General features: G+C 33.8%; 1 protein-coding gene across 1 annotated transcript; it reads left to right on the top strand.

The window, feature by feature from the left end:
• Positions 1 to 6,459: 6,459 nt before the first annotated feature.
• LOC110663800 (SUN domain-containing protein 1) lies at positions 6,460 to 16,092 on the top strand. The gene is made up of 2 exons (XM_021823211.2): positions 6,460 to 7,642; positions 15,528 to 16,092. The coding sequence occupies exons 1-2, from the start codon at positions 6,530 to 6,532 to the stop codon at positions 15,831 to 15,833; spliced, it is 1,419 nt and encodes a 472-aa protein (XP_021678903.2). The 5' UTR covers positions 6,460 to 6,529; the 3' UTR covers positions 15,834 to 16,092.
• Positions 16,093 to 16,235: the final 143 nt, after the last annotated feature.

Genomic DNA, 16,235 nt, shown 5'->3' on the forward strand with positions numbered 1-16,235 from the left:
TTCTTCACCAAAGTTGTGCCATTATGTGTCTAGTTTCATGTCCAATTGGCTTGCACCAATTGAACCTCTACAACTCCAGTTATTGTTGCCCAAAACTACTGGACTCATGCCCAATCCTGCAGGTCACCAAGGGCAGCCATACTAACCTCAATTCCCACTACACAAACCACTTCATTTCTTGTTTACACATAACCAAATGGTCACTAATTGACCATTAAAACTTAATTTCACCAACACATGAACAAGATCCAAGTTTTTGTGTCCAAACCCTAGCTCAAATTCAAGGTTCACACAACACATATCAATTAGGCATACTAATCTATTTCAAATTTATGTCTACATATCAACACCATTTCTAAGCCATTTTAAATCCATCAAAACCATTAACTACCACTCCCATAAAGCTGGCCAAAGTTCCATTCTCAATTTCACACATGATTTATCTCAATTTCTTAATTATTTGTTCATATTCAAACTAAATTTTAGGAAATAAACAAAATTAAGTAATTAACATGCACTAACCTCTTTGGTCTCTTTATTGGCTTGTATGAACCTTGGAATTTCTTCACTTTATGATAATCAAAACCTTTCTCTTGATGTGGGGATTAATTTTTATGAAGGGTGTTTAGGGTTTTGGGGTGAGATTTGGTTAGTTATGAAGCTTTGGTGGAGCTTTCATAGAGGTTTGGGTGGAAGGGATAAGGTAGGCTACGGATGGAAGAAGAAAGGAAAAAAAAAATCTGATTTTTTTCTTTCATTTCTGCCCATTTAACTTATTTTAAGTGAGTTATAGCCATGTGTCACCATGTGACTGGGTGGAGGCACACTAATGACATCATGTGATGTCATAATTCCTTATTTAATTAATTTTTTTCTTTTTTACTCAATTTCAATTTAATTTGTAGCAATATTTATTTATATTTTATGTCATAATAATTATTTACTTAACTGGACAAGTCGGCCAAAAATCATCTCTGAAGACGAAATGACCAAAATGCCATTCGTTTGGCTTATTGAGCCAAAATCGTATGTACCAATTGAAAAAATTTTCTAAGCATTTTCTTGGCATTCTAATGCCATAAGAACCTCAATGACCCTTCTCTGGAGTCTCAAAAATTATTTTATGAATTTTCCTTCAAGTTTAGGGCTCCTAGTTGCAAGAACCGGAACTTCCCACTAGGTTACCCATCGCTAGGGCATCGGCTCATTTAACTTAGTTGTATTTTATTTCTAAAATTTTTCCTAAATTTTTCTTATTAATATTTGAGTTAATTATAGTTCCTCACTTTAGTTTAAATATTTTTTCGGACGTTCTAGCTGTCCGGACCTACACTGGTAACCGGAACAGTAGAATGTATGGAGTTGCTACAGGGAGGGTGTTACACTAGCAATGTAGTTGAGATACAAACTTATTTATGTATTAATTTTAATTTCTCTTTTTCTTCATGATAAGACAAGTATTCATAATTCAACTTAATTCCTCTCATGTACCACTTATTGGGTAGGATATTATTTTTGTTATAATTACAATGAAACATAATTCCTCATGTTGACTTCATCTCATTTATTCATTTGACAATTCACTTATGCTAATTACAATTTTATATTTCCAATTGTATTACTAATGTATCATGAATTCTATTTGTAATGGGCATATAAGCCCTAACTATCTATTCCTCATGATTTAGGTGAATTATCATTCATATTTCAAGTAATCTATGAATATTTCATGGATTTCAAATTTAGCTAAATTTTTCTTAAATCCTAATGTCACTCAAATTCACCATTCACAATTTACCTACCACACCTATATTAATAACTATAATGTTTCTTATAGTTTGATTTTCTACTTCACATAATTTAATGGTTACTACTCATTTGACCATTTCCATTCAAAGGTTGACTTTTTGATTTATAATAAATTTGTTGAGCCTAAATTCACCAAGATACCATATTTTGTATTTCATTTTTGTTGGCATTGATTGCCAAACTCAATTCTTAGCCTCCTAGGTTTTATTTCAATTTTTCAGAATTTGAGGTCCAAGTTTACTGTTCCATTGGACCTTGCTACAGTAGAATTTTGATAAAACTTTCTTCATGAAAGTTGTTCCTTTATGTGTCTTCTTGAATTTTCTTTTTGAATCACTCCATTTGGAGTTTTGTAGCTCAAGTTATGGCCTAAATACTATAACTGGCCGGATTAGTTTTGTCCAGAAATTCTGGACAGAATTTGGTTCAGTCAAATTTAGTGTCCTAACTTGGGCTAGAAATTTCAATTAGTTAGGTTCAAAATTTAAGTTTGTGTTCTTCATAAAAGTTGTTCTAAATTGTCTAAGCTTTCCATTGATATAAATTTCAGGTCAATTGGACATTTCTACAGTGAGTTATGACCATTTGAACAAATACTGTTCATTTAATCATTTTCCAGGGACAGCTTGTTGGTCACTCGGATTGGGGCAATTTCTAGGTCATTCTAACTTGGTTTTCTGAGCAGGGTTTCTTCATGAAAGTTGTATTATTATGTGTTAGTTTCATCTCCAATTGACCTTGCACTAATTGGACTTGCACAATTCTACTTATGGCCTAAAAACCACACTGAACTCAAGGTCTAGAAAATCCTGCATAAACACAACACCACACTCCCTTAACTCATTTGGTATCTTCTCAACATATTTCAACAATCATACATCCCAATAGCAATAATATTTGCTTAATTACAATAAATAAAACATAGATAATAAAATTCCCAAATGTATCAAATCCTAACCAAATTTATCAAACTTCAAAATTAAATGAAGTTCATAGCACTAACCTTGTCTTCAAGCTCTCCTTAGCCTAAATCAACCTTCAAATCCACCAAATCTTCACTCCCCTCATAGAACCACCTTGACTGAAATTCCTCTTGCCCCAAACTCTTAATTTCTGTTGGTTTTCTTAAGTGCTCTCTACTAGCTAGGCTTTAGTTTAGGGTGGGATATAGTTTTTCTAAGGAAATTTTGGTTGAGACTTAGGGTTTCAAGCTTTGAGTAGGTGTATCAATGGAAGAAATTGAAAAAAAAAGAGGGGGAGAGAGCAATGGACTGGAAGATGAAAAATGGGAAGACAGAATTTTCTTTTCAATTATTGATTTATATATTAATTTAATGCCCAATGGCAAATTTATAAATATTGTTAGATGGCACTTTTGCAATTAAATTGAAATTTCTAATCATTTTGGTTTGACTAATTAAATAATTATATTTAATTTTTATAATTTCAATTAATTAAACTAATTTAGTTTTGTTAACTTAATAAATTTCATTTTTGGTCAATGTGAAACTTCCAAATTTCATTGACTGAATTTTTAGTCTTATCAGGTTTTCAGTTTGCCTTTTTCTTTAGTACCCGATAAGTCTTTTTTTTACTCATTTTTTTAATTAAATTTTCATCAATATTTGTTCACATTTTAAGTCATATAATTCACCTACTTAAATTAACAAGTCAGTCAAAAATCTTCTCTGAAGGTGAAATGACTAGCCCTTCATTTTGCTTAATGAGCCAAAACTATCTGTACCGATTTTAAAAATTCTCCTAATCTTTTCTTGACATTCTGATGCTACTTAGGGGGCCGTAACTCTTCTTTGGCATCCCAGAAATTATTTCACGGGATTTTTCTCGGGTTTAGGGCTACTAGCTGTGAAGATAGCATCTTTCCGTTTTGTCACCCATCACCGGGGTACCGGCTCATTTAACTTCATTGCATTTTATTGCTTAATTTTTTCTAAATTTTTCCTTGCCATTATTTGGGTTATTTATAACTCTTCACTCTAGTTTACATATAGTTCCAGTCACTCTAGCTCTCCGGACAGCCATTGGTCACTAGAACAGTAAAATGTACGGAACTACCTAAAGTGAGGGCGTTACATTAATCACCAAGTAAAATGTGATTTAATTGATTAATTAAAGAGTTTAATTGATTAATTAAATAGGTTTAGTTTGCAATGTGATTGTAAAGTCCTTAGCATGGCTTCAAATCAAATCTAGGTTATTGAATGTATAGTACAAGTTAAATTTATATTTAAAGTGTTTAAATATGAATTTAATTGCGAGAAATTAATTAATGAAGATTAATTAATTAATTTATATTTGATATAAATTAATTAGAAGAGAAAAAATAATTATTTTGGGTTGAGAACTCAAAATTAAAACGTAAGGGTAATTTGGTCATTTCACATGGTGACACGTGGCACAATGAGATGTGACACATGGCATCATATAAGTTTGTCATTTGTCTTTCTATCATGCAAGGTGATCAAAGTCAAGATTAAGTCTAGCTTTGACACTTGGCTTAATGTGATTAAGTCAATTAAAAATAAGATGCAATGTGGTGGTGATATGTGGCAAAGAATTTAAGTGATTATTTGACCTAAGTATATAAAGTGAAGTTATAAGAAAAATCAGCCACCTCTCATTTCTCTCTTATATGTGACGGCATAAAGGGTTCTTCATCTCCTCTTTTCTTTTCTCACTTGATTCAAAGAAAAATCCATTGGTTTCTTTGAATTTAAATTGCTAGAAATTGTTTCTAGTGTTCTATACACACAATAACCTCTCCAAAAGCAGAACTCCAAATTATAATTGGTTGGCAAAAGCTTGAGAAGCAATATTGGGGGTGCCATTGGTGATCTTGGTGTGGACAAGCTAGAGGGATGATACTTGGGGTCCTAGGAGCTTCCTAAAGTTGTCAATTGTATCCATAGTGCATCAAAGAGGTAGTGCTCAAATTCCTCTTTTAAATTAGGGTTTAATTGAATTAATTTAATTCACAATTTTGAATGGCAAATGAAGATCCTAATACATATTAAAAGTGTTTTAATATGCAATTGAGCATTAAAATTAATTAGGCAGATAAGAGATGTGGCATGATGTATAAAACCCTAGAAGAAAAATTTTGAAATTCAATACTCCAATGCATCAATTATCATGCTTCCGCTCCTTCATAAACTTCATTGACTTTCTAGCTAATAACTTAAATATTACAAATGATTTAATTAAAAAATAAATTACATATCATAACATTTAATAAAACATATAAAAATAATTATACGAATAACATATAACTATGACTAATTGTTAGATAATTAAATTATAAGTAATGTAAATATAAATTAAAATATGTAATTATATAAGAATATATGATTTATTACCATTATAATTTAATAAATAGTGTGAATAACATATAACTATGACTAATTGTTAGATAATTAAATTATAAGTAATGTAATTATAAATTAAAATATGTAATTATATAAGAATATATGATTTATTACCATTATAATTTAATAAATAGTGTCATTATAATTATTAATTTAATTATTTTGTGAGTTAATTTGTTAAAAAATTATATATATTATCTTGTAATTTGATTTTGACTCATTAAACTCCGTGAATTGAGCTTAAGCTCACAATTTTAATACACAACTAAATACGAGTCAAACTCACAAATTTAATAAATAATTGAGTTCGTAAACTTTAATAAATGGGTTAGTTAAAAACTAATATGAGCCTCATAAAATTTAAATGAGTGAACTTAAGTTTTAAATTTGAATTCAAGTCGTATTTAAACTTATTATAAATTTAATGAGCCAAGTTTAAATTTTTAGTAAAAATTAAACTGGTTTAAATATTAAAAAAATACAAAAGCCAAAATAAGCTTTCTTTTTGTTATTGTCTCCCTGCTCCAACATACACTATCCCGCTTCCACTTTCCTATTTATTTTCTTTAAAGTTTCTCTTCATGCTTATTTTTAGCATTAGTTAAAAAAAAAAAAAATCTTATAATAAATACCAGTTAATCAAGTGAAAAAAATACAGCCTGTCTTTTCTGGTATGACGGTGAAATATGCAGGAAAACTTATACTGCCGTTTCTTCTCTTAATTCTTCTATTTTCCTTATTAAATTTCAAATCAATGAATTTATTTTAAAATCCACATGCCCATTCTTAATTAAAATATAATTAAAAATTGATGAAATATTTATTAATATATTATTAACTTAAAATTTAATTTATTATTTATCTGAATAAAATAACTAATTAATGATTAATCCTTAAAAATATAAATCACTTAAAAAGAAATATAAAAATACTTTTGTACATTTGAATGTACCAAAAAAAAAAGTTGTAAATGCATTTAAAAATTTAACGCATTTGGCTATTATGTGTTTTTCTTCTCTCATAGTTAAATTGAATAAATTTAAGTTTTAATATGTATAATTTTTTTTAATATAATTGACTTTATTTAAACTTAAAATTCACGAGAGGACTCATGTATGATTAATTAAAATTCATTTGTTAAAATTTTAAAATATTAATTGAGTCTTAAAAAAAAATTCGACCTTAATTATTAAAATTAAAAAAAAAATAAACAAAAACGTTTTTTTTGTTTTTTGGATTATAATCGAACACACTTTATATCCAAACGAAGCGCTCCAAACGTAGCATAGGTCACATCTTAAGTTCAAACCCAATTGCTCTGATCGGGCACAGCCATGTCTGGTTCAACGGTGTCGATCACTGCGAACCCTGCGGCTCGGCGGAGACCGCTCGTCGTCGGTGAGACGAAGACCAACAATATTGATTTTTTACCCAATGAAGCGCAAATTAATGGCGGCGATCTTGCTATTAACAATGTTATAGGCAATGATAAACTCGCGGCCTCTCACAGTAAGGATGTAAGCCACCATTCCATTCGGGGTGAGGCCGCTCTGGAAAGATCCTCGAAAGATTTGGCTCAAGTCAAGAGGAACAACGCCATGGCAAATTCCACCGTTTCGCCTCGAAGGACTCGTAAAGTGGTCGCCAAGCCCGAGAAGGGCAGGTGGCAAACGGTGTTTAGTGTTTTCACCAAGAATTTTGTGCTTTTGCTCGTGTTAATAGGGTTGGTGCAGATGGTTAGGAGGCTGGCTCTGAAACCAGGGGATTATTCTACATCGGGGACACAATTGGGATTATCGGAGTTTGAGGCCCGAATTGCGGAAGTTGAATCGTTTCTGAAGACTACTGTGAAAATGATTCAGGTTCAAGTGGAGGTTGTCGATGCGAAGATTGAAAACGAGGTTGGAGGGTTAAGGAGGGAAATGGACAAGAAGATTGACGCCAAAAGTGTATTTTTGGAGAGTGAGTTGAGGCAATTAGTAGCTAGAAATGAAGAACTGGAGAAGTCAATGGGTGAGTTAAAGGCTGTGGGCTGGTTGTCCAAGGAGGACTTCAAAAAGTTTTATGAGGAGTTGAAGAAGCAACAGGGCAGTGAACTTGGTGAAAGTAATGTAAGTTTGGATAAAATTAGGACATATGCGAGGGAGATAGTGGAGAGGGAAATTGAGAAGCACGCTGCAGATGGGCTGGGAAGGGGGGACTATGCACTGGCATCTGGTGGGGCAATGGTTGTGAAACACTCAGAGCCGTATATGGCTGGGAAGGGAAGCAGCTGGTTCTTGATGAGTGGCCGAAGTGGTATTCATCCTGATGCGGTTAAGATGTTGAAACCAAGCTTTGGAGAGCCTGGGCAGTGCTTTCCACTCAAAGGAAGTAGAGGATTCGTTCAAATTAGGCTTCGAACAGCTATCATTTCTGAGGCTGTTACTCTGGAACATGTTGCTAAGGTAATTCTTTTTAAATCACTATATGTCTTTCTGTTGTTGTGAAGTGTTGGCAGTTGTAAAGACTCATAGTTGTTTAAATTGTTAAGACGTTGCAGTTGAGTTTTACAGTTTTTTGATGTTTATAATCCTCTCATGTTTATAAATTTTGATTCTATAACCTTAATGTGATGCTTCTTGGTTGCTACAGATCTTTTATTGTGTACTATTTTAGTGATCAATTTGACAATATTTGTTTTAAACTAATAGTTAAAATACAATGATTTACACATGCAACCAAGAGAGTTGATATATTCAAGTAGCCTATTTGCATTTGTAAGTTTGGCTAGTGCTGCCTATGCTTATTCTTTAGGATGATGGAATATTAATCACAGATCAACTGGGAATGAAAATCTTTTTGTGTTGACCATTATATGAAATGTGGTATAGTTGGTCTGGAGTTGTATGATTTGTATGACTAGCAGACATTAGAATTCATTTGCAGATAGGATGACTTTGTCGTCATTTTTGGATGGGAAAATTGAGTCCACTCAACTCAACTAAACTACACCTTTATCCCAAAAATTTGGGGTCGTCTATATGGATTCGCTTTCTCCACTTTAAACGATTTTGGGTTAAATCCTCAGAAATGTGTAATGCTACTAGGTCATGTTGTACTATTCTCCTCCAAGTCAATTTAGGTCTACTCCTTTTTTTCTTTCTATCCTCTTGTCTAACTGGAGCCTGCCTCCGTATGTCTACGCTTCACATGACCAAACCACCTCAATCTCCCTTCTCTCAACTTATCTTCAATTGGCACCACTTCTACCTTTTCTCTAATACTCTCATTACGGACTTTATCTAATCTAGTCCGTAAATTGAGTCTGCTGACTGGAATTTTGTACATTTAAGAGGACTAGATTTACAAATGATAAATAATAGTAGCGTGGAGGTTCAGCAATAAGAATAGAATTATTTAGAAAAGTCAACTAGTATGTTGGAGGGAAGTGTTGTTTGTGGCAGTTACTGAGATTGCAGTTGCTATTGGTGGGAATCTGAGTATAAATGAGCTGGAGAAGCTCTTTGTAAGGCATTCCAAGACATTTTCAATGAAGATTCTATTCTTCTCTTGATGTCAACAATTCAATAGGGAAAGACCACAGATCTTGATGTTAAAAAGGTTACTGTCTATTTTGAGGACACTGTAATTTTTCATGGTGGTGGAGATAAGAAGGATGAAAGATGTGAGCAGCTGTGGGCATCAATGGGAAAGGGTACTGCAAAGGTTGACAGGGAGAAAGCACAAGAAAGGAAGAGGAAGCTGATGGCAGAAATAGGATAAAAAAGATGTTGAGAATGTTGATAATGGTGAGAACATTGAAGTCTTTAACAATGAAGAGGACAGAAAATTTTATGACGAAAGAAAATGTGGGAAAAATTATTGGAATTCTAGTGGTAGTATATTTGAGTTGAGGTCTCGTAAAAATGATACTTAGGGGGAATCAGTTTGAAATTTGGAGACGAAGGAAGAAAATAAAATCATTACACTTCATGAATATAAGTGCTGTCAGGCCCTTGCTGCAGCTGCCTGTTTACCAAATGAACCTGCAAAAGTTGCTGCTTTTCTTCTTCTTCTTCCCTTTTTTTTTTATTGAAAAAGGGGGGGGGGGGGGAATGCATGTATGATCTCTTTTGGTCTACAATTGCTGCAATTAATCATCACTAGCAAGTTCTCCAAGGTATTATTCAATGAACCAACTTACCAGCTGAAGATGCCACTTGAGAAGACAGAACCTTCATTCAGGCTCAGTTTCAGACTTTGATCATTCTTGGGGAAAAGAATGCACTCATAGAGGGGGTATTGTCACATATAAGAGGACTAGATTTAAAATAATAAATATGTTATGGAAAGTCAATCACTATATTATTTCTCTGTATATTTTGTATTCTGTATTTCTATTTAGAATTTCTTATTTAGGATTTATTCCTAATCAGTAGAACGCAATTATAGGAATCAATTGTATATATATACCCATATACAGATTAATTGAAATTAAGGAGAATCGTCTCTTTCTACATAATATCAGAGCAGGTCATCTATCTAGGGTGACTATTTGTTCTCACCACCTAGCTCAGGAGAGACTTTGGCCGCCGACCGGCCGTTTCAACTCTGATCAACATCGCCGGCGTCGCCTCAACCCCCTCATTCCGCCACTGTGTGCTGTTGCCTGATTCAGTACACCATTAAAGGACTTCTAAGGTTTGGCTCTCAGATCCTATTTCGGTATGCTTGATTTGTGATTTTGGATTATTTTGCTATTGTAAGCACTTTGGATTAGCGTTTTGTTTAGTTTTCTTTGTCTCAACAAATAGTAGACAATAAGAATGTTATTTCTGATGTGATTCCGGTGATGACTAAGATTACGGAACACAAACTTAATGGTTCGAATTATTTGGAGTGAAGTATGATTGTTAGGGTCTATTGGTGTAGCATTGATAAGAATGATCACTTTACTAAAGATCCACCTACTGATGATACACGACAAACTTGGCTAAGGGATAACATTGATAAGGATGATCACCTTACTAAAGATCCACCTACTGATGATACGCGACAAATTTGGCTAAGGGATGATTCTCGATTTTTTTGCAGCTTCGGAATTCGATTCACAGTGAGGTAATTAGTTTAATTAATCATTGTGAATTTGTTAAGGAATTGATGGATTACTTAGATTTTCTGTATTCTGATAAAGGGAATATCTCCCGTATTTATGATGTTTGTAAGGCATTCTACCGTGCTGAGAAAAGGATAAGTCTCTCACGGCTTATTTTATGGATTTTAAATGGGCTTCATCCCCTTTTGAGTTAGTTCATTCTGATATTTGGAGTCCTTGTTCTGTTACTTCTAAAACTGGATTTCGTTATTTTGTTACTTTTGTTGATGATTACTCTCGTGTTACCTAGTTATATTTAATGAAGAATCGTTCTGAGTTGTTTTCTATCTTTTGTGCCTTTTGTAATGAAATCAAAACTCAATTTAATATTTCTGTGAGCATATTAAGAAGTGACAATGCCAAAGAATACTTTTCAGCACAATTTCAGTCTTATATGAGACAAAATGACATTCTTTATCAGTTTTTCTGTGTGGATACCCTATCCCAAAATGGCGTGGTCGAAATAAAAAATCGGTATCTTCTTGAGGTAACTCGTGCTCTTTTTTTTCATATGAAAGTTCCTAAACACTTTTGGGCGGATGCAGTTTCTACGGCATATTTTTTGACCAATCGTATGCCGTCTTCTGTCCTTAATGGGGATATTACTTACACTGTTTTGTTTCCTGTAAAATCTTTGTTCCTTGTTGAACCCGTATTTTTTGTTGTACCTGTTTTGTACGTGATGTTCGTCCACAGGTTACTAAATTAGATCCAAAGTCTCTTAAATGTGTCTTCTTTGGGTACTCCCGGCTCCAAAAAGGGTATTGCTGTTTCTCTCTTACTCTTAATCGTTATCTTGTTTCTGCAGATGTCACATTTTTTGAGTCCACTCCATTTTTTCCTCAATCATCTGTGTATGAGAGTCAGGGGGAGGAGGATGATCTCTTAATATATACTGTCCAACCAATTTCTAGTCTTTTCCCATGGCCTGTTCCTTCTGTCTCTAGACCTACTCGACCTCCCGTTGTTCATGTTTATTCCAGGAGATTGGAGATTCCTGACTCAGATCCTTCACCAGCTACTTCGTTGGGAGATCCTGTACTTTATACTGATCATGATTCTGATCTAGACTTACCCATTGCTCTTCGTAAAGGTAAACGTTCATGTACTTACTCTATCTCTTCTTTTGTTTCTTATAATCAATTGTCTTCTTATTCTTGGTGTTTTGTTACTTCTTTAGACTATGTTCCTATCCCTAATACTGTTGGTGAGGCACTGTTTAATCCTGACTGGTGTGCTGCTATGAAAGAGGAAATGGAGGCTTTAGATGCTAATGGTACATGGGAACTGTTGCCTTTGCCCACTGGTAAAAAAACTATTGGTTGCAAATGGGTATTTACAGCAAAAGTAAATCCTGATGGTTCTGTGGCTAGGTTAAAAGCACGCCTTGTGGCAAAAGGATATGCTCAGACATATGGGGTTGATTACTCTGACACTTTTTCTCCTGTAGCTAAACTTACTTCTGTTCGCTTGTTTATCTCTTTAGCAGCTACATATGATTGGCCCCTGCACCAATTGGATATCAAGAATTTTTTTCTTTCATAGTGATCTTCATGAGGAGGTGTATATGGAGTAACCACCTGGGTTTGTTGCTCATGGGGAGTTGGGTAAAGTTTGTAGACTTCGGAAGTCTCTTTATGGCTTGAAACAAAGTCCTAGGGCCTGGTTTGGGAGATTCAGTGAAGCAGTACAGGAATTTGGTATGCAAAAGAGTAAGTGCGATCACTCAGTATTTTATAGGTAATCTGAGGCTGGTCTAATTCTCCTGGTAGTCTATGTGGATGACATTGTCGTCACTGGGAGTGACTCTGCAGGTATTTCATCTCTTAAAACCTTCTTCCAAACTCAGTTTCAGACCAAAGACTTGGGATTGTTAAAGTATTTGTCGGGTATTGAAGTTATGAGAAGTAAGAAGGGTATTTTCTTGTCTAAAAAAAAATGTCCTTGATCTATTGACAGAGACAGAAAAATTAGGTGCTAAGCCTTGTAGTGTACCAATGACTCCAAATTTATAACTGTTAGCAGGGGATAGTGAGTTGTTTGAAGATCCAGAGAGATACAGGAGATTGGTAGGAAAATTGAACTACCTTACAGTCACTTGTCCTGACATTGCTTATGCCGTTAGTGTGGTAAGTCAGTTTATGTCTTCCCCAATTGTTGCTTATTGGAAAGCCTTGGGACAAATTTTGTGTTATCTGAAGGGCGCTCCAGGAAGAGGTTTGTTATATGGTAATCATGGGCATTTAAATGTTGAATGTTTTTCAAGTGCCGACTGGGCTGGATCTAAAGTTGACAGGAGGTCAACTACTGGATATTGCTTTTTTATTGGAGGAAATTTGGTGTCTTGGAGAAGCAAGAAGCAGAGTGTAGTTTCTCGATCTAGTGCTGAATCCGAATACAGAGCCATGACACAATCAGTATGTGAGGTAATGTGGATACTTCAATTACTAGATGAGACAGGTTTTAAGACCTCCCTGCCTGCGAAATTGTGGTTTGATAATCAAGCTGCTCTCCATATTGCTTCTAATCTGGTGTTTCATGAGCGGACCAAACATATTGAGATTGACTGTCACTTTGTTCGTGAAAAGATTTAATAACAGATCATCTCAACAGGACACATCAAAACTGGAGAGCAGTTAGGAGATATTTTCACAAAAACTCTGAATGGAGCTAGGATTGACTACATTTGTAACAAATTGGACATGATTAATATCTATGCTCCAACTTGAGGGAGAGTGTTATGGAAAGTCAATCACTATATTATTTATTTGTATATTCTGTATTCTGTATTCCTATTTAGAATTTCTTATTTAGGATTTCTTCCTAATTAGTAGAACACAATTATAGGAATCAATTGTATATATATATACCCATGTACAGATTAATTGAAATTAAGGAAAATCATCTCTTTCTACAAAATAATAGTAGTGTGGAGGTTCAGTAATAAGAATAGAATCAGCTAGAAAAGGCAGCTAGTATGTTGTAGGAAAAAATTGTTAGTGGCAGTTACTGAGATTGCTGTAGCTATTGGTGGGAATCTGAGTATAAATGAGCTGGTGAAGCTCTTTGTAAGGCATTCCATGATATTTTCGATGAAGATTCTACTCTTTTCTTGTTAAATTCTATACATTCTCTTCTCTCTGTAGTTTCTTTGCTTCTTTCTCTTCTTTTCCTATTCTTTGTTCTATTTTCTCAGCTATAACTGAATACTTTGGATTCCTAACCCTAACAAAATCTCGATGGAAAAGTCTAATTTACTTTTCAAATATGCAACATTCAGAAGTTGATTTTTCTCCTTTTTTGATGGTTTGATACAACAAACAATATCGAGGTATGGATGCTGTAGTTTAAGGTTATATTCATGATTCGATCTTTTCCCACTTGTTGCTGTGCAAAATTTTGATAGTGCCTTCTATTGGCCATGGGTTTGTTACTGGGGAATCCTTTATGTCATTGTAGTCTAAAAATAATTTAAAATCAACGGTTAGAATAGAGTAATATGGGGAAATATAGGTACCAAGTTTGATGTTTAGTTGGGATATGGTTTTAAACTAAAACGTCTGGATAATAATTGTTTTTAAGGTAGATTGAATCTGAGGAAGCTTTCAACTGTTTTGCCATTAGTAGCTGAAGAAGTTTTAAAATTTTTCCATTTTAACTGTATATAACATGTAAAACTTTAAGTACATACCATTGAATTGACTTTAATTAATTGTGTTCTATTATCATTGAGTTTGGCAAATAATTTTGTGCACTTTGATTGCGTTGGCAAACTTTTAATCAAATGATCTATGTCAATCAACTTTTCTGATTATAAAACCTGCAAAGGGTACTATATTATTTTTTCTAGTCTGTTAAAATAGTTGAATTTTTTTTTCCTCCTGGATTGTCAGAGGCTGTACTCTTCTATCTCATATAGTGGAAACTTGTTACATTGTTTTCTTGTCCATTTTCATAAACTGCTTGGTTACTTGAGATGGGCCTTGTAATCATGTGTTATTATAGGTTTCTTAGGTAGGAAGGAAGATGCAAAGTGTGCAAAAAATAAAATGGAAAGAAGATTATGTTGAGAGGTAAGTAAGCTAATCCTTGGGACTGTAGGATGCAGGACAAAAGATTGTGGGAAACTAATTTTTAGCAGCATATTAGGATTTTAAAAGATTAAACTAGAAAAATATATTCTTTGCAGCTGTTTAAATGATTTTAGAGAGACTAATTTCAAATGCTAAAGCTAAATAATGTTAGCAATGTTAAATTATGTCGATGATTGTTCTTAGGTAAGGCCAAGTTGTATTGGTAGATTGGCTTTGACCAATTAGAGGGCCTGTTAAGCATTGAATAAATAGGAAGGCTTAAGTGCAATGTCTTTTGACTTCAAATGATTGTTTATTTCTCAAACAATATGTAGAAATATAATAGAATGTCACTTTTAACTGCCTATTTTTGTCTCCTAGGAAAAGTTGATGTAGGACAGCTAGGACTATGAAGAACTTGAGGAAACAAAAATTCCTAAATCTGAATTCTTAAATTTTCTTGTGAAAAGAAAAAAAAGATTGTAAGTTTCTTAGTTAAACTTCTGCAGGCTTCCCACTGAAGGTTAGAATTCTAGTGTAAAATCCCAAATAGAATTAGAGAACAATTCCTATAAAATAGTTATTTCTTTATTTATTGAAATAAGAAAAGCATATATTATAGGCTGAGAGTAATCTTAAATGTGTAAGAACTTGGACTCCTAGTCTTAAGCAGGACGGAGTTCCAATAACAAGGCTAGAACATACCTAAACTTCAAACATCCTTTAATGCATGTGGATAGTAAATTCTGGAGTCCATCAGGGTGTAAAAGATCTGAAAATTTACTTATTTTGACTATCGTCCCTGGTAGGCGCATAAGATGCTTGCTTGTGAGAAATCCTGGTGTTACTAGGACAAGTTCATTAAAGTAGGACTCCTCGTTTTACTGGGTCGGTCGGGTTGGTGGCTCACTTGAAACATTCTATTACGTATATTGAAAAATAAACACTTGTCATTTGTAAACTTTCTCTATGATTCTCTAGAAAAAAAAAAAAATCAATTTTTTAAAAAAATTTTTAGCACCTTTATTGATTGTTATTGCTACTAATTTATTTATTTATTGGTTTTTTTCTATCATTAATTTATACTCTGCTCCAATAATATTATTGTTCTTTTATGGACAGAGTGTTGCTTATGACCGGTCAAGTGCTCCGAAAGACTGTCGGGTGTCTGGGTGGCTGCAGGGGAATGACATAGATCTTGCAATTCATATTGAGAAGATGTTTCTTTTAACTGAATTCACTTATGACCTTGATAAGAGCAATGCTCAGACCTTTGCTGTGTTGGACTCTGCAGCCTCTCGTGTTGTTGACACTGTTAGGCTGGATTTCGTATCCAACCATGGAAGCTCATCCCATACTTGCATTTATCGCCTTAGGGTGCACGGTTATGAACCTGATTCTGTTTCAGTGATGACAATGGAATATTGATACCATCTCTTGTGAATTCTTATTTTTTTTTAATTTTTATTTTTTTCACTTAATATAGATTTGTTTGTTTAAATCAGTCACTTTCTCCTTGTGAATTTATGGTACGTTTTAGTGAAATGAGTCAGTGCATTATAAATCCTTGCTGGTTAGATTGTTAGATTGTTAGATTGTTAGGTTGGTCTTTGTATTTCTGGGTCAATTCTGTAGTGTATTCTAGACAATGTTACTGTTTGTGTTACATCAATCTTCGAGTTTCCTACACCCTTGCTCACAATTAGGGTTTATTTTATTTTGTTTTTTTATTTAATGCTAACGATTAGGTCCTTTTTAGTTGAACGGTTTGGAGCTTCCGCGAAGATATAGGGTGTTTTGATGAGTTGCGATTTCTGAGTTCTAGTTGTT

This window comes from Hevea brasiliensis, chromosome 2, assembly GCF_030052815.1.
Source record: "Hevea brasiliensis isolate MT/VB/25A 57/8 chromosome 2, ASM3005281v1, whole genome shotgun sequence".
Lineage (NCBI taxonomy): Eukaryota > Viridiplantae > Streptophyta > Magnoliopsida > Malpighiales > Euphorbiaceae > Hevea > Hevea brasiliensis.